The sequence below is a fragment of the Chanos chanos genome, chromosome 7 (genome assembly GCF_902362185.1).
Source record: "Chanos chanos chromosome 7, fChaCha1.1, whole genome shotgun sequence".
Taxonomy (NCBI): Eukaryota; Metazoa; Chordata; class Actinopteri; order Gonorynchiformes; family Chanidae; genus Chanos; species Chanos chanos.
The window spans coordinates 9,576,460-9,601,840 of NC_044501.1; the positions used below are offsets into that span (position 1 = coordinate 9,576,460).

Genomic DNA, 25,381 nt, shown 5'->3' on the forward strand with positions numbered 1-25,381 from the left:
ACACATTCATTCTGCCTTTCGACAAAAACCGTTCCATCTGTCCTCAGCGCCGTGCCAGAACACGGCACTTTGTTTGGGAAGCTCGAGCAATGCATGACCAAAAGTAGTGGAGCAGAAACTAAATCATGTTAATAGGCTCGGTCAGAGAGGTACGCTAACGAGATGACGCTTCACGACCAGGACTGAGACATACATATATGTCTATGTGATGATGCACGATAATATCGGAATCGTATCGGTCCTGGCCGATATTTGCTTTAAGGCCATGTTATTTCATCAAGTGAGCATTATGATTCTACTGAGGGTTTTTTTTTTAAATCAGCATACAGGCATATGTAAAAATTGCTTTATATTCCAAATCAGTAGGTACCTTGTGGCACTGGCGATGGACTGCAACATTTGTTCAAATATCATCGTGTTGAACATTTTGAGATGAATTATTCTCATTTAGGCTATCTTTCCTTGTCCTGTCATTAACAATAGAACTACGGTGCCAAACTTTGGGCATTCAGTTGGGCAGACTATGTTGAATGAGGTAATGTCATGTCTAATTAATCTGGTCACAAATTGTATTCTGTCTCTGTCATAGCTATACCTTGCCAATTACACTGTGTTGTTTCACAACAGAGGGGCATTGTTTTTCCTCACACAAAAAGTCCTTAGTTTCTATCCTCTCACTGTAACTATGTCCTTTCCAACTACTGAGGTGTCATAAAGTTGAGTTGAATTGGAAGCACTTTTAATCTGTGTCAATGTTTATGAATAGATTAAAGCCTGAGTGTGAAACTAGGGGCAGGATCGTGTCTAAACACCAGAGTCCGGAGCCATTTTTACACGTTAAGACGCTGTATGAATATGGCTCAATTATCATCGCACGTGCAGTAAACAATGAGGGAAAAATTCATGTGTTGAATTTAATAACCTATTTACAGAGATAAAGCCCAAAAGAGGCATTCCACTCTGGGAGGAGAAACTGGGCTACTTGTGTTTTTGCAGACGAATTTTCATTTTTAAATCCCTCACGCAAAGTCGACAAACAGATGCATTGGTCGTGTAACTGATGTCTGCCCACACATTTTTAATCAACATTTATGTTACTTTTGAAAAAAGAAACAAAATGTTATCGGCATCGGCTGATGTTGACACAAAAATGTTGATTAGTGGTATTAACCCATAATTCCTATAATTGGCACATCAATATTTTAAAATGTAGCCACATCCTTTCTATACCCATGGAACCTTCAACACCACCTGGAGTGTCATGTATGTCTGTTACTGCACTATCTAGACAGTGTATTCAGGACTGAAGGCGGCTGGTTGGGTTGTGTACCTCTATAGTGGGGTGAGTGTTGTGTTTATAGGCGGTATACAGTGGAAACTGGATCTGGAAAATCTTGGCAGCACAGAGCAGCAGCTTCTCCCGATCTTCCGTGCTCCAGGACGCGAACGGATCTTGGCTCTCGGATCCGCCTTCTCCGGACGAGCCGTCCCCGACCCTGGACTGCACATCCTGCTTAGCGTCCTGTTTCTGTTTCCGGTTCTGGTTCTGATCCTTTGAACTACTCCCATCTCCCCCGTCTTCTTCTGCCGAGTCCCTCTCCACGTTCAGAGGCTCGTCTTCATTGGGTGAAGACGAGTGAGGGTTGGCTCCACCCCACTCTGTCTCCGCCCCCTCAGTCCCACTGTTGCCATGGCCACTGCAGAGTCGGTCCTTAAGGCTGGTTACCTGCGCAATGACCAGGTTTATGAGGGCATAGACAAGCTGGTTGAAGACCTCAAGGTGCTTGTACTCTTTGAAGCAACACAGACATTGCCTGTGAAGAGAAGAAAACAAGAACGACTTCAGCATATAAACACAGAGACTACATATGCTGTCACAAACACTCTCTCTGCGCTTGTTACAATCTGCCAATTTCTGTCCAATGCGCCAATATACGTGTGGAGCACAGTGAAGGCAAATTCTTGCTATATATAGACTATGGGATATACTCCAAAAATATAAATATTGTTTCCTGGACCCCTGTAGCTACTGTCTAGAGCCTAAGCCCTCTGAAAAACGCTTGCAGTATTCTTGTGGCATGCAGTGTATGCGAGGTTTGAAATCAGCGCTTCTTATGCTGGTGGATGCTACCTGACCATGTGGATGTTTCAGCTAAACTTGTATGAAGTGGTTGTTACCAAGGTTCTACAATCACACTTCCCTCTAAACCCTGTTGTGGCAGAGTTTAAGAAAGACAACCTTTTTTTTTTTTTAGAGAGAATTCAAAGGGTGCAACAGATTTCGTCTGTCTAGCACCGCTATCTAACACAAAAATGCAACCTGTATGCACATAGAAAAAAAAAACAAATAAAAAAAACAAAACAAACTAACAAAAAACCCCCACAAATGACAAAGTCCCCCAGTAGAACGGCGCAGGATGAATGTGGACTTAAATAAACCTTACGATTTTAGGTCTCAAAATATGTGTTGCTTAACATATAAGCTGAGAGTAATTCCTCCAATATGCCTTTGTTGTTTTTCTAATCACAACAGAGGGCAGTAACAATTGTCAGTGGCCAAATTCCAATGGCAACATTAAGCCAGTTTTCAAGTATAAATCAGTTTTTGAAAAACAGCTTTTCGTCTCTGGTCGCACCTTCTCCATCATATTTTCCTGAGGAAAGTTCAAATTCCGTTTAAACTAGAGCAGCTATCTCTAGTTTTCAAACACTTTGACAAAAATAAATAAATAAATAAGTGGAATGAAGTACATGCATATACAAAAAAGGGGAACACCACAACATAGACAATGAGAGAAACCTCTTAGTGAACATTCACTAACACATTATCACTGGATATAGCCTGTAAACTCATTCAGAGCTTGAGCTAAACCACTGAAACATTCATTTAAAAAGTTGCTTTGTGTAAGTGCAATAAAACAAGCACAAAAATGGGAATGAATCTTATTTCACTGTGAGCATGTTTACAGGGGGCCGCTATACAGGAGAATATCTCTGAACAAAACAAGCTGAAGTTTCCTAATACCATACGAAATTTCAAGTCAAAGAATATATTTATGCCCCCCCCCCCCTTTAAATATGAAAACGATGACCTTGTCTAATCCAACGGCCCAGAAAAAAGCTTTGAGAAATGAAACACCAGACTCTCTGTGTGACGGCCCTGCTGATGACTCAGCATTTTTTCATACGAGCATGTGCAATAGCGCCAGTTGGCTAACCGAGAGGAAGGCAAAGGTCATTCCGGAAGGGTCAACAATAACAAACCATTTGAAACCACCAATGGCTTTTGGGCATTCTTCTCTTTCATTAAAATGACCAATAAAATGCGAGCTTTTCCCCCTGTTCTATAAAAAGAGCTGCGTGAACCCAGCGACAAAGTTGAGCCGTCTCTAAGCTGCATTAGCAAAGATGTTATCTTGATTAAAGATAATGTCTGAATGCCAATTAACCATAGAAAAACAAACAAACAAGCAAAAAAAAAAAAAAAAAACCCACACACACACACACACTATCACACTGGATATCCTCTCTCACTCTTCCACTTCATTTCGTCTTAAACAAAGGGAGACATTTGGTCAGTGGTAGCATTTCCCTCTTTCGGCACTACAGAATGTTACCCTGCCATGGTACGCTAGTCCTACACTGACTGGGTGGCACACAACACAGCTCCATCTAAAGTTACCTCCACAACCAACTGAGCATGCAAACCACAAAACCTCCAGCATCCACCGAGACTATATAAGCACTTCTGCAAAAAAAAAAAAAAAAAAAAAACTGAAAAAAAAACTGAAAAAAGTAGCACAATATCGTGTTCGTGGAGCAAACTCTCTCGCGGATAAAAAGAAGGAAACGACATGAAAACGACATTGAAAGACCAAACACCTTGAGAATTTTATAGAAGTGATGTTCAGAGAGACGGCGGGGGCAAGGTTGCGGAATGCATTTTGAACTAATTGGGGAGTGTGAGACACAAACGGGGAGAGAGAGAGAAAGAGTGAGAGAGAGACAGAGAGAGAGAGAAAGAGTGAGAGAGTGACAGAGAGAGAGAGAGGGAGAGAAAGAAGAGGGATACAGACCGTTGTGTCCATGAGCTGATGTAGCTGAAGACTCTTAAGGCATGTTCCTTCTTCAACTGAAGCCCATCTGCACTGTCTGCATCAGAGACTGAGGGGGAAAAAAAAAAGAAAAAAGACAGGACTGTTAGCTTGGTGGTACTACACGTATTAAAACACACACAGACACACACAGTTAGCATCTGTGCTTCTGGAGAGAAAAAACTCCAATACGCAAACTTGCTTTGCCAATTTTGTTTGTACACACACACACACACACACACTATTCAATCATACACGCGTGAACGCACACAAAGACAGACAGACAGACACACACACGCAGACTGTTCAGTCAGAGACACCAGTGCTGTATGCATTAAAGTCGGTCAACAAAACAAAAAATAACAATAATAATCATAATTCAGTGAATAGTATTTGTGTGCTTTAATGGACACTGATAACTTAAGTTTTTTGGGTGGCCGATCGAGCACTTTTGTTCGGTCGACTTCCCGAACCCATGTGCAAGCAATCTGCCAGGAAACTGCAGACTTAGCACTTGAATTTGGCGATCCATTCTTTTCTCTGCGGAATCCAGAGAAGAGTAAGGAGTAGACTGAGGATAATGGATCACATGCTTAAAGAAAAAAAAAAAAAAAAAAAACAGGCCCCGCCCTCCTCCTCAGAGGACAATGTAATTGTCGGATACTTAACTACAGACAACTGCGGATCAATGTCCTCTATTACCAGATGTTGAAATTGAAGTGTTCTGAAAAACTCAGACGATGTCACAACAGACAGCGCGTTCACAGAGCGACTGGGGGCGATGGCAGGTGCTGCTCGACCTCAGTTCATCCTGCCACGAGAACGAAAAACTGAGCTGCGCTGTACTTTTCGCGATACTATCAGATGGCGTTGTGGTCGACTAAAGTGGAACTTGGTTTCTCCACGAAGCCGTGGCTGGTACAGCCCCTTCTAGAAAGTTCTGTGTTTGCTTGACGGCTTTCCCAGTGACCTGTTGGACTTGTTCACACGTTCACCGAAGCAGTCATTCACCGCCAGAGACAACGTAGAAGCCACGGAACTAACAGAATCGCGCTCGGCGGAGGGTGCGAGAGCGAGAGGCCAGGATATTATCGACATGTCTGTGCACTTAGGCTGACACAGGGCCTCTAAACTCTAACTCCACCACAGAAGCCGTCGATTCTGCCCAGGGGCCCAGTCGTGTGGCTCTCTGCGTAGCTTGTTGGCATGTTCTGAAACTCTCTTTGGTTAAAGCGGAACAACAAACAGTTGTCAATGACAGCAGCAGCTGTCAATGAAAACAAACAGCAAGTCAGAGACAAACAGTTGTTGACAACAAACAGTTGTCAGTGATACGCTTTGTGCGGATTTAGCTTTACTTCTCAGTTCTTTCAATGTCTCTCAGACGCGTCCCCCCCCCCCCCCCCAGCCTGTCTTCTGGGACGTCGCAGCCTGACACCAAGGACTCCGCTAGGTGTCGGAAACCTTAAGCGCCAACGCATCTGCCGAGAACTAGCACGTCTTTGACCACATTGCCTCCGAGTTGGGCGGCGAGCGTGTCAGATCTCTGTGCACGGCAGCTGGGTTGTCAACTCCTGGGTTCAAACAGTGTTGGAGTTCGGCGTGACGATAAAGGCTAGCCAGCAGCGCGACATTTCCCTATCAGATGATTTTTTGTTGTTGTTGTTGTTTGTGCGTGATTTTGGTTCAGCTGAATCGTGCGACAATGACCTCACTGCGCAGTCCGCAGTTTACGATTTCACTGTCATTCTGTGTGAAACTCTTAGAATCCGAGCTCTGTTGGGCTTTTAGCTCTACGATTGCTACCACCGTCGTTCAACAAAGGCACTGTTAAAAAGTCCCTCCAGCTCTCAGGAGTTACGACTCGTCGTTTTTTTGGGGGGGGGGGGGGGGGGGGGGGGGTTTGCACTGCAGAGACGTTCTGTAGAGAAAAACATTTATTTAGAAATCCAGTGGGCTTATACTGTATTCCTCTGCAATACTGCATTTCAAACTCGAGAATCCCAATAAATTAACCGTGTCTGCCTGACTGCGTTCGTTCTCGGGCAAAGCCTTAGGCACTTCTGACTGGTGTCTGTCAAACCATTTTCTGGGACAGTACCCACATAAACACAGACGCTCTATAACATCCGCCACAGACACACCTTACAGCAAAGCTTTCCACTTTATCTTCCACTGCAGTCTAAGAGAGCACCACTGAAAACTCCTGTCATTTCAGTCTTACTGTTTTCCACCTATAAGACGACAATGGTGAGTCAGTCCTGTCGCAGACAATATGTGGCACCCAGACAACAGATAGGCTCAGTCGCTGAGTTCGCTGGGGTTTTGACTGAATAACTTTAGCAAGTTTGACACACATGGCCAGCGCTAAAATGAAAGAAAAAAAAAAATAATCACCCCATCACTGCTGGGGAATGACACAGCTTGGCTGAGATGCCCTGAGACTTTTATTTTGCTATCAACAGCACTGAGAGTAGAGCTCTTCGGCAAGCATCCGCACTGAGGGCAACAAAGTCATCCTTGTTATCAATACAAACAAACTTTATTGAGTGCCTCTCAGGTCAGGTTACTAGACTTGCGAGAGACATATAGAGACAATTCAGCTAAAATTCAAGAGACAGAAAGATGAATAAAAGGTGTTTATTATTAATCCACGTCAGTGCACAGAAGTCTGTATAAACTTTGTTTCTATTCTGTTTGTGAAACCACAGGGCTCTGAATGTGTGTGGGGTGGGTGGGGTGTGTGTGTGTGTGTGTGTGTGTGTGGTGGGGGGTTGGATAGTCACTCTCCGCTGCACCTTGTGCTATGTTAAATCAGAGCCTTTGGAAACCATCAGGAAAAAAAAAAAAAGTCCATTCATTTACAGAACTCTACCACAAGTCTTTTGATTGTTACCATAGCAACTGGGGAGTTACCTCAAGGTTCTAAAGTTCACTCATGCAGCTGCTAGCCCTGACCTAAATAAGTATTCTCTCCTTTTTTAATTTTCTTCTCCCTTTTTCTCTCTCTCATGCTTTCCTCCCGTTCTCTGTCTCCTCCATTCTCATACACATAGTCCCACTGTACAACAATCCAGTCCATTGTAACCCAACTGTGAAAAAAAAAAAAAAAAAAAAAAAAAAAACCCTTGATAAAACCCAAATAAGAGGATCTGGATCTCAAAACCATTGTTCTCGCGTCCAAAACCCCCAAAGCCTGTATATCAAACACAATGAAAAATGAGTTCAATAAACTTCAGAAAAGGAGGAAGGAAAAAAAACACCCCCCCCCATCCAAAAAAAACAACCAACTCAGCTCTTCCTAACAAACAAAGCCCAAAGCCAAATGGAGTGATATGGCAGATTTTGACAGGGAATAGCCTGGAAAGGACGTGTTGAGTGTAAAGAGAACAGATAAACAGTCGCGAAGAGATGCCCTGAAAGGAGAGATGGACATTAATGTTGATGAAGTCCGGACGTTCATTATCGTGGTCTGATATTCCCCCCCTTCTTTTCACTTTCCATCTCCCCCCATCACATGCACATAAACTACCACAGCTCTGTAATACAGGGGAGATTGTCATTCTCCTCTGTCTCTACACAGCAAAGTGAAGGGGTACGCGGAATACATATAAACAACAGATTTAGGGGTCAAAGGGTAAGCTGCCAGCGCACATATGGGGCTGCCACTCAACACAAGGGGGGTTTTCAACAGAACGCATGCCAAAAGTCCCAAACATTCAACACACACACACACACACACACACAATGAGGTGGTGTGTGACTGCTCTGACTGACGTTACGGCTATTACATTGTCCCAAAGAATCATAACACGAAAGACAGTTGTATTGGGTTGGCTGTTAGGCAATAACTGAAAACATTCATTTTCTCTCTAAAAAAAAAAAAAAAAAAAAAAAACCTGTCTGTGCTAAGAATGGGACAGTCTTTTAGACGCACATGAATATAAACGACATAACTGCCGTTCGTGTCTTGGCAACCACTTTCACATCATTAACTTAACACTGAATATTTATGACGATGTTTATTTTCGAACCCCGGACGGCATTCATTATAAACACTTCTACGAGTTGACACGTAAGCAAATATAGACCTCACTTCAGGCACAGTCGTAACGTGTTATTAGAACCGTAACAAAATCACATCAGGGATGTCTTTTGACTACATAATACTGCGATTCCTGGACAATGAAAGAGCAAAATTGTAGCCTATATGGCTAACGTTAAACGCCATTTGACATGTTGCTTACAAACGTTCTTGTGTCAGATTCCTGGGCACGATTAAAGCCTGCGAATCCATCATCATCTTTCAAATGGACGTTACAGCATTCGATCAATGAGATTTAATTCGAGAAACACTGTAGTTATTGTTGTTAAAATACTTGTAACTTTACAACCCATCTTTTTGTTACTAACGAGCTCCCAACTGCAACAGCTAAGTCACGTTATCTGGGATAACAGCATTAGGCTAGCTAACCTAGCTGAGCCCCATCCAGCACGAGCTTGTTTCCATGCAAACAAAAGTCTTCTCATAAAACCTGAGCGTAATGTTTCGAATGCAACTCGATCTTTACAAGTTCTCGTGCGCGCTATCGACAGCAAAGAGTTATATTCATGAACAAAAACGGCTCATACTGCCTCTAAGGAGCCAACTTCGACGCCAGCAAACGAGCTAGCCATGCTAGTCCGCTAAATAGCCAACTTCTTTGAGCAAACTTAACCTGTCTGAGGTTGCTCAAAAACCAATTCAATTTGCATGGTGTTTCTATGAGACACATAGACACAGAAAACTAACTTAATGTGCTGGCATTAGTCGAAACACAAAAACAATCGAACTATAAAGTTCATTTGTGCAATTCGATCGTGATTAAACGAGCTAGTTTGTGAGCAGGTTACAATCTTAGCACATAGCATTGCAACCTCATGGATTGACTACTTGGTTAGCAAACGTCCAGTTAGTTCCAGCAATGTCAGCTCTTGCTAACCAATAATTTCTTTAGCCGACCGAACCTCTAAAAAGACATGTCTATTGTGGCATATATTAAGTATGATGTCAACAGATAAATGCGCGATTTATTCTACTTCAATATTGTGTCAAAATATTGTAACGAATTAAGAGACTGTGGAAAGCGAGTGACCGTGACAAAACACCATAGCTAAACTAGTTGGACCCGGACAAGTTTTATTCTACCCACTCTGAAATGCAAGTGCATTGCAAACTATTTTTAATCTCACTGTCCCTAAAATCATATTCAACTTGTTGTGCCAAAATTCGTCAAAATTAACACTGCCTCACATCGCGGATTTGTTCAACTGTCATGCAGCAATATATGCAGGACAAATTATCCACTAAATATGCAAGCGGCTAATGCTAACTAACTGAGCTAGCTAGCTTGTTCAACCTGCTGTAGATTTTGGAAACCCTGGGGGGGCCTGACAGTGTCTAAAAAGTGGTTGACAACATGACACCCACATTTACCCAAACTCTTCTTGCCTTTGAGGCCTTGTTGTACAGTACCCTTCTAGCTGACTAGTGGCAAAGACAAAAACTGCAAAATCAGCCCAGGCAAAAAATGACAAAAATGAGATTGTTAGCCAGTTAGCTACATGGTCCATCAACCATGCTAGCAACTTACCTAAAGCAAGGCGGTGAACTGGGTTAAAAAAATAGCTAGCATCTATGTTGTTGAAAAATATTTGTACTTACTTTCATTCAAAACCTCCACCAGCTCCGCGCAGTTTTCACACATTGTTCATGAAGACAAAAAGAGAGCGAAAAGTCTGCTTAAACCATTTGGAAATTGTTGATTGATTCGAAATGTTGGCAGCTGGCTGTTTTGGGGGATAAAGGCCCGTCGCTGTGCTTGATGAAAATTCGTTTTGAAAACAAAAGAGGGGTATTTGTAAACGCAGACAACACTGTTTTCCAAAAATATCGAAAACTGAAGCAGTATTCAGAGGCACAAAGTATTCAAGAGTCGACTCAATCTCCAGTCGGAGCGTTGCTGAAGAGACCAGATACAACAGCCATATTGAATAAGGGGGGGCCACATTCAGTAAAACATCGGCAGTTTCCGTATCGTCACCTCATTCGGCAATTTTCGACAAACCCGCGGTCACTCCCTCATCATGCAGGTTGATGTAATGCAATTTTATTGATTTCTTTTGACAAAACACGTGCGTGACGTTGTGCAGATGCCGAGGAGATGCGAACGCGGTTACTGTGAGTTTCAAAAACGTAATGTTTTCAGTAAAGTACAAAACACTTTATATCTTTATTTTTAATTACACTGAGCAGCTCCAGAAAAACGTGTATGCATTACAGCACTGGATGTAATAACATTAGACGAGTATGGAGTAGTAACAAGTACGAAATGACTATTCCTGAGATGGAAGCAAACAGATCAAAGTATTCTGCCTTGTGGTTATCCTGCTTGAAATGAAGGTAATTGTATGTACATCAGACTCTAGACTGTTGTTTAGAAAGTGAATTTACATTATTCAATCCAGCATGTGGAGAAAGAGTTAGTAGGACAAGACAGCATTACAGCAAAGCCCGTGTAGTAATGTGCCAATGTTATGAACTACTTCTCTGTTGTAGTTTGCATGTGTGTGTGTGTGTGTGAGTGAGAGAGAGAGAGCGAGAGAGCATTACTCCTCCCTATCTAGGCGGAGAGGAACTAGAATAAACCAGGTAAAACCAGTGAGTTCAAATGCAGAACCATCAACTTCCATATTTGCTCGAGCATGATCAAACAAGACACTTGACCCCACTTGTTATTCATAATGTGTACAGAACATCTCAAAGTCATGAGTCCTTGGCCTTGGCTTATGTTTTTGATGGATGACTTGCTAATGCTGCAAATGCACTGACCGATAAATCCACAGCAGTGTAATATATGCAGATCCAGAGCCTTCATTAGCTTGTTCTGAAGTATATGCTCTTATATGCAAATACATCACAAAAAAAAAAACTCTCAGATGTGTAAAATTGAAGATAATTTACTCGAACAAAGAGAACACAAACACGAGAGAACTTTGTAAAAATAACCAACTTTATGTTCCCATAGTACTAAGACAGCTTTACAAACAAAGACAAAAATGCACACACCGTTCTGTTGCAACATTCCTGTCCGTAATAACTCCTTTCTGCAACTTTAGGGGGTGTGAAACAGAAGCTAGTTATCATTCCAACACTGCTGACAAAACAAAACAAAACAAACAAAAAAAAAATGAAATAGAAAACAAACAAAACAAAAAGAAAAAGAAAAAGAAGAAAAAAAAAGAAAAAAAACAAAGAGCAGCATCTTTCATCAATGAACCTTAAACCATCACATTCACTTTGCTGTGGTTTAAAAAAAAAAAAAAAAAAAAAACCACCCTCTTGGGCACACAGCTCCCCAAAAAAAAAAAAACATTCCTATTTCACAAACCCCTTTCGTTTTCTTTTCTTTTTCTTTTTTTTTTCTAATTTTTTTGGAGGCAACCACACCTCTCCGACCCTGTTCCGATACGCTTGTGAAGCTTCTCCTCATGACACCTTTTGACTTCGTCAAAAGGCAGCGATGCTCATAAATACCGGACATGCATGAGCAGGCTCAACAGAGTAACTTGTCACTTTGCTCTCACCTGCCCATCCTGTTCAATATTTATCACGAAGGAGATAAAGGGTTGGAGAGGACACTACAATAGTGTTTTGGAATGGGGCCCACCTCTTTCTCTCTCTCTCTCGTCATACCCATTGGCCTGACTTAATGTATATTACATATTAACAAATACAGAAGAGCAGAATAGGGAGGCAAGGGAGAAAAGAAAAGAAAAGAAAAAAGAAAAAAAAAATACTTAAAAATAACAGTTTAACCTCTTTCTGCTTCATGCATCTCTATGTGAGAGGAAAAAAAAATAATCCAAAAAAAAAAAAAAACCAAAACAAAACAAAACCTTGAGCTGATTAACATGGGAAAGATAGTACACCAATTTTCTTTGTATAAAATGCACTCGTATGTAAGAAGGGCGAGTAGGGCGGGGGGTGGGGGGTGGGGGTTGGTTTTTCGAGCTGATGCGTATCTCCTTTACACATTGGCATTGATTTGGTCGACGAATAACCGAAATTCAGAGTCCTTTTCTTCTTCATACTGGTAAATGTACACACCACACACACACACACACTCACACACATACACACACTCTCAATCTCACTTTTGATCAAGGAGATGCAACTGCTCCTTGTTTTTTGAAGTTTTTCTTTTGCGCTTTTGTGAAAAACTGTACATGTTGTTGTGATATTGGCTGCTCAGTCACACATCTCCTCGGGGAGTTCGTGAGGGTTGAGGATTCCAGGTACAGACATCTGGAGCTTGTGTTTCTCCTCCTGAGCTTGGCGGAGAGCCGCCTCCCTCTCCTCCAGGAACAGGTCCGCCGAATCCTCGCCAGCAAACTCCTGAACGCAGACGGCAGGCAGACAAGAGCATTTATCAGTTTAGCGCTCTCGCTATCTCTCTCTCTCATTTTTGTAATTCATTTAAGGAGCAGGGTCTCATTAATGTTTTACTGACACCATGCCCATACAAGGAAATATTTTACTGAGTTCTGCATTCAAGTTTTAACCAAACTCCCAAAATCGCCCCAAATTTTCTTAAACTGCAACATTAAGTACTTTAGGTGGGAGAGACATGCAAGGAGTCTTAAGACCTGTCAGCCTGTGCTTAGAGGGTGAGAAATAGCCCCGTTTCTGCTAGTTTGGGTAACTGTATCGTCGTAGTGGTGTGAGCATCGATCCTCACATGGACACTTAACAGAAGTTAATGTGTGAGTCGGGGGGGGGGTCTCACTCACCTTAATCTGCACTAGGAAATCTCTAAGGTGCTCTTTAAACGCAGGAATGTCCTGGTTCAAGCTGAACAGTCCTGTGACAAATACCTTCACTTGGGCACTGCAAACAAACAAACAAACAAACAAACATTCATATCAGCTAAATATACACCGATATTAGACACAATCAACACATTTTTGCACAAAAAACCAAATTCACATAAATATATATAAACATCTCCTTAAACACGTAATTAAAACACCAACTACAAAATCAAATTTATTTCCTACTTCTCTCAAGTATTTGCAATCCTCTTTAAATGGTATGTTTTATTGCTTTATTTCACATACTGAAGGCATTGTATGCAAGTTGAGATGTCCTTATCAAACAAAACTCATTTTCTTTTAAAAAAAGAAAAAAAAAAGTCTAGCTATTTCAAGGCTGTTTCTGAATGTTGTATGATTGCTCACTGTTTATTGCTGAAAGTTCTCTGTATGTGGGCAGACAGTGTGACTTACTCTTGTAGATGAGGGAAAGCAGTTTTGAGGAGATTGGCCACATATTCCTGCACGTAGCCCTGGTTGTTCATGGCGGTGCCTGTGTTTAGCGCTATGCTTATTTTGCCTTCCTCAACAAGGTTGAACATGTACGCCAAGATGGACGCATGCATCGTCAAACCTGTGCAGAGAAGGAAAACAGATACTTTTTAAAAAAAAAAAAAAAAAAATCACGTCTGGAGGACCAGTGAAATGATGTTCAACACTGAAAGAATCCAGGGTAAGCTGGTAGTGAGAAAGAGTGCACGCGTGAGCCGCAGCTCAAGTTCAATTCAAATAGATTTTTGGAAAGTTGGGGTTATGTAAATGTGTGTTGTCACGTGTGAGGCACGTGAGTGAGTGTGAACGCCACATTTGTTGCACGTGCACTGACCGGCCGTGTGAGACGTATCCGTGACGACGGAGAAGATATGCTGAAGGATGTCGCAGAAGTACGTCTGATAGAAACTCTGTGCCGCCGCCTCCTCCTGTGCCACGTTCTGCAGCAGAGTGTAGAGAATCTGCAGACCTGAGGACACACACACACACACACACACAGACACAGACACACAGATACACACAGATACACACACACACAGACACACAGACACACAGACACACAGACACAGACACACAGACACACACACACAGACAGACACACACAGACAGACACACACACACAGACACAGACACACACACACACACACACACACACACACAGACACAGACACACACACAGACACACAGACACACAGACACACACACAGACAGACACACACACACAGACACACACACACAGACACACACACACAGACACACACACACAGACACAGACACAGACACAGACACACACACACACACACACACACAGCCGCAGACATGAAGAAAGGACAGGATGAGTATCACAGTAACATTCCATAAGTAATTGGGTCAGTAATTTTATACGGAGACAGTTCTATTGTCTAAACTTGTAGTTAAACCCATTGCACATCTGTTGTGTCATCCTTTGTCATGTTTGCCTTTAGGATTTCGTATTCCGAAAAACTGACAATATGGCAAAAAAAACAAAAACCAAACAAACAACAACAAACAAAAAACAATAAGTTACTAAAGCAAATGCGGAGCACTACTTTACAGATGAGCAGCTCTGGATCGTATTGAGTGCTTGATCAGTGGCTTCAATGTGAACAAACCTGTGTCAGCCACGTTCCTCATGGTGTGTTTGAAGGCCCAGATGATGGAGTCCAGCACCAGTTTAAACTGGGCCGGGGGGATGGACAGGAAAGCTGGGAAACATTGAGAGTTGACTGCCTGCAGCAGGTAGAAGAAGTTAGTCCTGTGCTCCGGGAACTCCTCAAAGTCCTGTTAGAAACACAGATATAGATATGTTAGAGGGGGGGTGCCAGCGTGTGCAGAATTTATATAGACCGTTACTCTTGCTTGTAGCAAAAACAGATACTCATTCACTCTACCTACGCAAAGATGACTGATAGTAAACAAACTAAGACTTCAGTCGGACAGGGACTCAACGAGGGACTCACTTTGTTGATCATGTTCAACGTGCATTCGAAGACGGCGTCGAAAATCTTGGGGATTTCTCCTGTGATATGTCCTCCGAGCTTGTTGACAATGGTTGCCATGGTGCTGAGAACCTCCGGTTCCCTAGCAGCCGGTACGTTTCGCTGATAGTCAATCAGAACTGCCTCCAACAAGGGTGGGACAAAGTTCTCTGCAACCTAATCGAAACACAACGCAGATTAGCCGCTTCAACCAGACACACCAATAACATCATACTAAAACCACTGGTCCCTGTTATTCACTTTTCTAACAATAGCTTAATCTTCATATAGATTTTTTTAATCCTGAAATCATACCAGAGGAGGTGAAGCTCAAGGAGGAAGTGTGCGGGCCAGCATTCAGAATGTGAGTAAACTCTGTTGACAAAACAGTTCCCTCATAGCGTATGTCTAAAGCTGATCGGAGATCAACGTAAACTCACCATTTGTGGGTCGTTTGAGCGGCTAACCCAGCCTGAGATGAGTTTCAGCGTCTCTCTCTTCACTGTGCGCATGCTCCTGATCAACGGCTGCTTCGTCACCATCTCTCCTGTTTGTGCACGGAAAAGAAAAAAGAAAAAAAAAACCAAAGTGCAGCAAATGAAACGCACTATAGAATTTACAGTGGAGACCCGTCGCTCCATAAAAATGACTATTCCAGTGTCCGTCTATAACTTCTCTCATCGTTCATTCAGTACTACATTGATCATTCCCGCACTATCGTCATGTGGAGGAATTGAATTATCAGTCAATACGGAACTGCAGGCTGTACAATACTGTGTGTGACCGCCGCAGGGATACCTGACCAGTGTCTCACACACACACACACACACGAGAGTATGTGCATTAGTTCCAGTCTGTAAGGGTGTCTCTGAGGTGTCTTACCGTTGGTCTGAATGGCGGAGGAGATGTTCTCACTCAGGCACTTGTAGACGTTGAGCATGTCCAGGTAAATGCGGCCCAGCTGGACCACGAAGGGATGGCCCACTGCCTTACAGGCCCTGACGTTGGTCTTCAGAATACTGCCCAGCTGCCTCACTGTCTCTGGGTCCTTCAAGATGTCCACGTTCTGGATGGGACGACAAACGAAAACCGACGTATTTACAAATGCTATTTATGGATGATACTGAATGGAGTCTTCCTACTCCTCATCACTTTATTTAAATGAGTATCAACATTAACAATTTTTTTTTTTTTTAAATTCCTGATGAAATGTATTTTTACACCCTCTCGGCTTTGACTACCACTGTTTTGAGAAACAACTGCTGGTTCACTCAGTCACTCATGGAAAATGTGGTTTTAATCTATGAAGAGTCGCTCTAAACAAGCATTCAGCAAACCATCACATGCCATTCCATCAAAAAACGTAGTTCAAAACCTTCCATTCATTCAGCTACAAGCAATCACCGTCAAATGCATTAAAGACTCCATTTCCCAGACTCACCTTGGTAGCCTGTTGGATGATGCTGTCCCACACCTGATTGGGCAACAGCATGTATTTCTCTATAAGGTGTTCCTGCACTGCCTGGTCTGTCTGAGCTCCAATCATATAACCCACCGCCTCGTAGAATGTGTGCACCTGCAGAAAACAGGAAAAAAATTGAGGAATCGGTGAAGCGAATGGAGGAGTGAGGCACAGAGAGGGAGTTATAGATGTAGCGCCAAGCGCACTGGGTGTGTTAGCGCAAGTAATAACATGTCTAAACAGTCTCTTACATTGTGCAAAGTATCACTGGACCACTACCAGATCTTCAAAAATAAACCCAAACAGTCGGGTTCAATACTTTATCACTATCACATTTTCTAAAAGTGAACACTCTCTGACTCGTTTTCACAAGGGAGATGTACCATTTAGAGGAACACCCAAAAAAAAAAAAAAAAAAACCCACATATCCTACATTCAATACGAGGTGCCGATATTCAGACGCTCCTCGTCGTCCTGGCTGAATGAATACTTTAAAGAAATGAGCTGAGGTGTGTGTGTATGAAGAGCGGGGGGTCTGACCTGCTGCGGCTGCAGGTCACAGATGATGGTGTTGATGTTGTTGAGGATCTCGTCGATGAAAGGCATAACCTCTCCAACCTGCACCTGCACAAAATGCCTTCTGCATTTCTGAGCAATCTTAATGAAGGTGTCACACGCCATGTCCTGAACCCCATCGTGAGTCTCTGTCAGAGAGAGAGAGAGAGAGAAAGACAAGAGGTCATGAGATACACTAACACACATATGCAAAACGAGCTACAGGATAACAACACAGTTGTGTTACTGCACATGCTCACAAATGATTCAATAATTGCATGAAAGCGTGCATATACACACACACACACACACACAGAGATAACCATCTATGAAAGGTCTGTGAAGATTAGTGCTGTGTTCTTCTGACTCACCATGCATAAACTCAAAGAGTTTGTTGACAACAGTCTTGAGAAACTTCCAGTGGGCCCTGAGGAATCGTGGGTACTGGCCAACAATGTACATGATGTTAGAGGCGATGATGGCCTTGTTGTCCTTTCCTCTCTTCTGCTCACACAGACCCAGCAAGTCCTGGCACGCCAACACACAAACCCATCAATCAACGCCAAGAACACACACTAACAGTGAGCTTCCACCAACCGTGACATTAAATGGCAAAACAGAAAAACATATGACAAGTTTGTCTCTAACGCGAGTGTTTTTGACTCCCTAAAGATGTATTTAAGAAACTCATTTGTCAAATGACATAAAATGTCGCGTTCTTCATAATGACACACCAACAAGGTGAGTGTCAGTTGTGTTGGATGACTAGAGATAAGCGAACCCTGACCTTAATGACCGTGACCAGGAACCTCTTCTCGTCCTCCTCGTGCATGGCTCCGCTGATGGAGCCGATGGCCCAGCACAGTGTGTTGAGGTTTCTCCAGGACCACTCTGTCCCATTCACCTGATTGTGCAGTTTTTCTGTCATTATACGCTCTGTATCTGCATAGTCCAGATGGGTCAGGTACACTGCATGACAGAGAGAGAGACAGAGAGAGAGACAGAGAGACAGGGTGTAAATAGTTATTTATGCTGCACAATGAGATGTAAGCAGTTAGAAACTAATGAGCTTGTGACTAAACTGCAAAAGACTTCAAACTCGACGCCTCCAAGTTCAACAAGATCACACAACAATGACGCGGTGAGATTTCAAATCAGTCATACTGCAGTGTGACTCATAGACTCTTCCCAGTATTAAAGCCATCACTGCTCCTCGCACTGTACTAACTGGTACATTCATCCTCTGCCGTTTTGAAGAACTGAGAGGTAAATAGCTGAGGAGTAACAGCACACCTAGAATATTTCATATGATACCACTAATAAATGCACATCTCATCAGTTTTTAAAAGGCTCAGTTTCCACACTCTGACCTGACCTCGCTTAGGGGGTTTTTAAGTTGAGAGTCTAAAGCCATGACGCCGCTGAACTCACCGAGCGTCTCCCTCATGTTCTTATAGAGGTTGATGGAGTCGGTGTCCTTCATGAACTCCCTGACCACCTCCCCCTGGTCGTTCTCCACCACCAGCACCTCCTCTGGTTTAGCCATGCGGCTCACCATCAGTAGACGCACCTGACGGAGGTCAGACAGTCGAATATACCACTGAGTCGTCACACAGACGGCCGTACGCCAGAGACACACATATGTGTTGATTCTAGTTAACCGTGAAAGGATGCATGCGTGTGCGAGGGAGGTAAAAACCAAGGAAGAGCATGGGCAGAAAAGTGTGTCTGCATTGATCAGGACAGTGGTTAACTCTGGAGACTGAGGTGTGCTGAGCAAGTTCTAAATGATTCTGAAAAGTGCAAGCATTCATAAATGTGTATGCAGGTAACAGAAACGTCCATTTTTGTTTGTCTCCGCGGGTAAAGCTCACCTTGGAGAGAACAGGCAGATAGAGGTGTCTTCTGGGAGGCACGTCAAAGTGCTGGCTGCCGGAGAGAAGCGGCGAAGTGGAGGTGGAGAAGGGACTCTCTCTGTAGAGCTCAGCGGCCAGGTGGTTCCAATACTCCAGGCAAATCTTGAAAATCTCCGTCTCCTCCACCTCAGACACCAACAGCATGTAGTGCAGAGCCTACAACCACGCACAGTGATTTCAATTATGCACGAGCTAAGGCAGAATAGATTCGTACATTCTGTTCTACGCCACTGCACTGCACTGCACTGTCTAATTCCTCAGAACTCTGCATTCCTTTGTTCTACACCGTGTTCATTAAAATATCAATCCAGTCATTCGTGTTCCAAAAATGTTCTGTTCTAACCCACCTCATTCTATTTCCTCTATTCCACAAGGAACATAAAATCGAAGAAAGGACAGCGATGTCATAGAGACAGCAAAAGACCCTCAACAAAAGCCAAAAGAATGTTCACTTTCATTTAAAAAAAAAAAAAATATGCAAGATTTGGATCCTTACACAGTGGCTGCCTTAACTGTTCACTCCCCAAGTTCGATTATTTCCTTTTTAACCCCCCCTCCTGCCCTGCCCTGCGATTCTGACCTCCATCAGGGTTTCTCTGAGGTTGAGCCTCTTCTCGATGAGCTGCCCGTGTTCCTTGAGGAAGGTGCAGAGGAACAGGCTGAGATTCTGGATGAAATTCTGCTCGTCGTCCTTTCCGTTAGCGTACGCCAGCCGGATGTTTGTGTTCAACGGGAGCATCTGTCGATCACAGACGATCACAACGACATTAGACAGGTGTAAAACAACATAGGGTGGCGTAGCTTCCGTGGCTGAAGATACAGAGATGTCTGCAGTGTTGATTTTTAAATGGGGTGAGGCAGTTACTAAGTATGGATCAGCTTTACACAAAAAACCAAAAATGCACCCCGGGCACTTTGTTGTAAAATTTCTTACGGCCACTAGAGAGCGCTGCACTGTCAAGGATTTTACCCACTGTACTGACTTCAATCTGAAAAGAGGAAATGGAACAGACAGAAGAAGGTGTGTTGTATTTGTATGTACCTGTTTTAGCTGCATCATGGTAAGAGTGAAGAGACTGACAAACTGCTCCTCGTACTGGCTGACGCTCACGCCAGCGATCTCTGTCAGACACTTCAGAGTGACATTACGAAACATCGGAACGTTCAGGAACTGAGACAGGACACGGAGAGAGGGAGATAAGAAACAAACGGGAAAAAAAATTCAATAAAATTAAACAGAAATCACAAACGAGATGAGACAGCAGTCATTGTAACGCGGCGTGCTGGATCACGTCTCTTCTTACGTTTTAGGACAACACGCTGGAAAGTCTGTGAGGCATTTTTAAAGCCCCTGAGACAGCGACAGAGTTTCTGATCTGCTTGCTGATTAATACCTTAAAACCTCTCTATCAAATCAGGTGTAGGAATGCCAAGTTGACCTGACTGTGTGGGACAGCAGGCACAAGATGAATCAGCATTCACCTCACTGTACCTCTTTTTCTAACGCATACGCAAGCAAAACCAATGCACATGCGCCTTTGTAAGAGGACTGTTTCCATTCAAATGATCTCACTTTTATCTTTTATGTAAAACAGACAGAAAATTAACCACGCAAACTGTACAAAGTATAAAGGGCCAAAAAACAGTGAGATGACACAGACTTAACAGTCAGAGAGGAAAAGGTGACGGTTTGGCGAAGGAGCGGTCTCTCACCTTGTACACCAGAGTACTAATGAGTTTGGTCTCGAAAATGTAGCCCAGGGGAATCCAATTCAGAAAACGCAGAAGCGTTTCCAGAGTGGCATGGACCAAAGGGGCATTCTGGGAATTTTCCTGTAGCAGAACGAAAAAAACAAAAACAAAAACGAGGTAACTGCTCGCGACATTTACGAAAAGCCACCGAAGGAATTTTTTTTTAAATATTCGTTCACTTTAAATTCTCAGTTAGGGGATTGTTATTAACATACCATGACAAACTGGCAAAGCTGAAAGATCTGAGAAAATTCATTGCACATGCTGAAAAACAGAAAGGAAAACATTTTGGTTTGATGGTATATCTGGACATGGTCACATTTTTTTGTGGATATAAGACAGCGCTGAACGATAGCAGATACGTGTTACGAAGATCACAGAGAAATGCAACATTTCTAATGGTATGTCATCATGCAACACTCATAAAAACTCATTTTGAGAAGGAGAACTTAAAAAATCAATGGCAAAATCGCCCAATCATGCTATAGAGAACAACATTTCGACATTTCGTAGCTGAATAAAATAGGGAGAAAAAATTGCAGAAGTAGAAAATTCACCACTGGTCCACATGTTAGCTGAGAAACATACGCTGGTTCTTTTCCCTGACCAAATGCATGGTTGACTATCCAGTCCGAATGCTTTGCTACTGCAAACTGTGCTGGTTCTACACCTCAGTGCCTCTTTTTTCGCCCTCCCGGCGTGTGCGATAATTAAGGGGCCCCCGTATTTGCGATCTCAGCCGCTGGTTCAGTTCAGTTTCCTCAGTTTAACTTACCCTCCACTGAAAGTTACCAAGTCACTTAACACTGGCCCTTGTTCACACCCACTGATCCTGTTTGGCTTGCTGTCACTTTCTGAAAGCCAGAGAGAGGTGATGGCATACCTGTCCTTCAGGTGTTTGGCTTTCACCTGGGTCATCTGGCCGCTGGAAAAGTCAAACACCTCCTCACTGAGGAGCTTCAGGATAACCATGTTGTTCTGACACAGGCTCTCGCTGGTGCGGCTGGCTCCCACTATATCACTGATGAACGTGGGCCAGTGCTTGGGCCATTCCTGTTTCAGGATCTGATGGGACCAGATCACACTCAAATGGATACTGAGTTTCACTTTTCTGAGTATATTTTTTAGCCACTGCAATTGGTTTAACTGTTACTGACGACACCGCGAAACACTATTTGGTTTTCTATAATTCCACCATCAGTATACCACTTTTTATTCGATTCAGTTAAACTGTCAGACAGATGGACTAAAGAGTGTTCACATGTATAGAATAACAAAATTTTCGTAACTCTTTTCTTTAAAATGTGATGAAGAAATTGAACTTTTGAACAGCAGCATTAATATATATTACAACTGGATCATTATGGCTGATTTAGTCCACACCTCTCACAGACACACTTTTCACTGAAACACTCAAAGTGGAGCTGAGGGGGGAAAAAGAAAAAAAGAAAGAAAGAAAGAAAAAAAAAAATCCCCACCACGACCATGCACCGTGTACGTGACCTACCTGCACCAGAATCATGTTCAGCTTTGCAATGTAAACTCCCTCCTTCTGAAAGTGGAAGAGGACTAGTAAATATGCATGTAAACAGTGAGGGGGGGGGGGCATTTTTTAAATACTGAACTGACAAGAAATGAACAGAAAATGAACCCAGGGGTATGTACCTCAATGACTGAAGGATCAGAGGAAGTCTTTATTATCAGCCCAACAACATACTTCTTAATTCCTGAAAAGAGGAAAGTTAGGCAAGTTATTATCCATTTGAACCGCACAAGGTGTTAGGACTGAACCTGTTTCAGTTAGTGACAATGATGACTTTGACAAAAGAAGAGAGGAAGTTATGCCAAGCATCTTGCTCGAGGGAACAACAGAATAGAGCTTTCTCCACGTAAACCGTATGTAGGAACACCGACTCGGCCAAAATGCGCATCGCAAAAAGGCGGAATGAATGTCAGCGTTCGCTGTCCTGTTCCTCTGTCTCTAACGCACTTGAAAGCAAAACCAGTACAAGTGCGCCTTTCTCAGAGGGAAATTTGTTTTCACCAAGAACATAGCTATTTAAAGCAAGACAAAGCTAATGTGCATATATTAGTACAGCAGAATGTGCACAGGAAATATGCTATTCTGCTTCACTGTACAGCCTCTCGACAAAGAATAGGTTAACTAAGTTACTCAGACAAATTGTGTACTGTTGAGTTACATAAGGTATAGGTTAATAATTAGTGGGACATACAGTGTCATATAACGGTCTGACAGACCTACCTTCACACTGGTTTCTCGGTAGAATTTTCCAGCGTGTTTTGATTACAGTTTCAAGGATCTGAAGCGCATAGTACTGTAAATGACACACAAATGTCACATTAGTGGGAGAAGCCATTTGAAGAGGGAACACAAGTACAAAGCACTTTTGTTTAAATGCCCAACACCAGCTGCAGACAAAGCAAATAAATGAAAAAAAAAAAAAAAAAAAACAACAACAACAAAAAAAACAATAAAACAACCGAAAATTAAAATTGACACATTTCTGGTATGATAGGTTCTCAGCAAATAAAAGTTAACCATCATCATGTACTGTGTTTGTAAATCTCTAAATGATGGTATTCTCCACTCCCAGGGTACAAAGATATATTAGTAAAATCAAAGAGACCTAATTAAACCTTCGTATAAGATTAGGGTTAGATATCACTGTTGCAACATACTTTGGTCTTCATATTCTGTGAGAACTCCAGGATGGTGTCGACTCTTGTCCAGGCATCAGGGTGATCCTTAAGATTAGTGAGAACTTCCTGCGCCAACCGTTGCTAAGATACACAACAGGTGGACATCGATCATCACCAGTTCTTCCTAGAACCAGCTAAACATTCTCAGAGACATTTAAATGGTTTTCTTTTGTCTGCATGCCCCTCAGGTAGCTGATAGCTGTGATTTCTTAAGGCAAACTTTCTAACCTGGGATCCCACATCATAATACATGGAGTTCACCACGTTGTCAAGTAGATTGATATCCAACTTCTGGCTGAAGTCCAGCAGTTGCCGGGCTGGATGGTCCGCTAACATTGTCATGTTTGCTGGCATAGAGCTTTGAGAACAAAAGTGTGAAAAACAGTTTATTAAAAAATATATTCGAGGTAGACCAAGTTCATGACATATTTCCACAAAGACTTTGCACCAAACAGAGAGGTCTGTGACTATAACGGGCAACACTTTTGTAAAGACCCTCGGTCAATAACATAGACACCTGCAAACAATGCTTTGCAAAACCAGCACGTGAGCCGCGTCAGCTGTAATACAGCTATTAAACGAAACTCATGGTACAGTCATTTTAACTGGAAAAAGTACACTGAAACTACACACTTCCATTTATTCTTTAATAACTGATCACTACAATCGCCCGAAAAAACATACTGGGGTTAAATTAGCTGTACATTAGCCAGCTACGTGACTGTTCCACTGGTTAGGCAAATTGGCACCAGTTTGAAGATCAGAACAGGGCGACCCCTCCCTCTTCGCTTGGGAAAAGTGTTTAGCATTTTAGCTACTATAGCACCACCATGCCTCCTTGTTTTTACCCATTTCAGCTAACTAGCTTGTAGGTGATGAGGGAACACTTTGCTGGTAATAACGAAGCGAATCATGCTTGCGATGATTAAATTAATTTTAGAAGTGCATTAACCAAAAGAAACTGCCTTAAATGCACGACTACGGTGTTCATTCAAGGACACGCTTTGCGCTCAAACGTAGCACTATATGGTTCCCGCTAGCTTCATGACATTTAATCACGACTTGATAGCATTATGGATGGTGCAATCGTTTCAAGCAAAATCACAAAATTTAAGCGCATAAGCAGCTTAACTGGAATCCTGGCTTTCTAAATGGCAAGTTAAGTAAGTTATTTTAAAATGTCACAAAACAGCAAAATCTACATCCTCTCAGTCAGATATTGCACTTACCTGTCTTTTTTAAACTCTCCTCCTTGCGTAGAAATATTTTGTATAAATTTCAGAATAGCTACGGTTGAAATAGTTTTCAGCTTCTTTGCTGCTTTTTCGTTTCAAAACTGTTGCTCTGAATTTCAGGTTAAACGCTCAAGCTAACGAAGCTACTCAACTTATTTCATGATGACACAGTAGGGTTAGCAATAACGCCAGCTAATGTACTTGGTCATAAGCAGCGTGACAATCTATGTCTGTGTAGCAGTCTATTTGCTAAAAACCCACTCGCTAGGCAACTACATTACACCACACCACAGAAAAGTCATAAGAAAATGTACGAAACATATAACTACAAGTGAGAAACACCAAACGTTATAAGTAATAAATGATTTTTTTTTCTGGCGCGTACAATGATAATTCCCGAGTCCAGAGACAGCTTGACCCCGTGTTAGCAAGTTAGCTTCGCTGTGTTAACTAATGATGTCTTGAGTTTCTAGGCTAGCTAGCGTTAGCTGACAAGATTTACGGAGCCATGGTTAATGCGCTATTCCGATTCATAATCACAAAATAAAACAGTCGTTAGTTTATTGTTGAATCTATAGAAAATGTTGTTTTAAAGCAGAGGTCTTAAAGAGTGTGTAACCCAGCTCTTCTCTCATCTCATGCATCAAAACCAAGACCGGTTGAAACCGGTTCAGACTGGGATATTCCATCTCGGTTTAGTTTTCAGCCCATAGCGCCGCGTAAAATTTGGACTATGGACACG

At 42.5% G+C, this 25,381-nt stretch overlaps 2 protein-coding genes across 2 annotated transcripts in view; both read right to left on the reverse strand.

Moving 5' to 3' along the window:
- Window positions 1-10,092, reverse strand: part of usp34 (ubiquitin specific peptidase 34) — a 50,576-nt gene extending 40,484 nt beyond the window's left edge. Inside the window, exons 1-4 of the mRNA XM_030779589.1 lie at window positions 9,799-10,092; window positions 4,077-4,164; window positions 1,589-1,814; window positions 1,331-1,552 (exon numbers count right to left, since the gene is read on the reverse strand). Of these exons, the coding sequence (XP_030635449.1) occupies window positions 1,331-1,552; window positions 1,589-1,814; window positions 4,077-4,164; window positions 9,799-9,841 (579 nt within the window). The 5' untranslated portion in view covers window positions 9,842-10,092. The remainder of the gene's footprint in view (window positions 1-1,330; window positions 1,553-1,588; window positions 1,815-4,076; window positions 4,165-9,798) is intronic.
- Window positions 10,093-12,158: 2,066 nt separating this feature from the next.
- Window positions 12,159-23,758, reverse strand: xpo1a (exportin 1 (CRM1 homolog, yeast) a). The gene is made up of 24 exons (XM_030779978.1): window positions 23,633-23,758; window positions 23,384-23,485; window positions 22,947-23,019; window positions 22,349-22,410; window positions 22,191-22,235; window positions 21,567-21,748; window positions 20,899-20,947; window positions 20,645-20,764; window positions 19,974-20,102; window positions 19,512-19,670; window positions 18,890-19,087; window positions 18,447-18,585; window positions 17,803-17,984; window positions 17,387-17,543; window positions 17,001-17,164; window positions 16,440-16,574; window positions 15,881-16,064; window positions 15,439-15,545; window positions 14,981-15,175; window positions 14,633-14,801; window positions 13,834-13,968; window positions 13,422-13,581; window positions 12,927-13,023; window positions 12,159-12,531 (listed from the first exon to the last, which is right to left on the reverse strand). The coding sequence occupies exons 1-24, from the start codon at window positions 23,756-23,758 to the stop codon at window positions 12,385-12,387; spliced, it is 3,216 nt and encodes a 1,071-aa protein (XP_030635838.1). The 3' UTR covers window positions 12,159-12,384.
- Window positions 23,759-25,381: the final 1,623 nt, after the last annotated feature.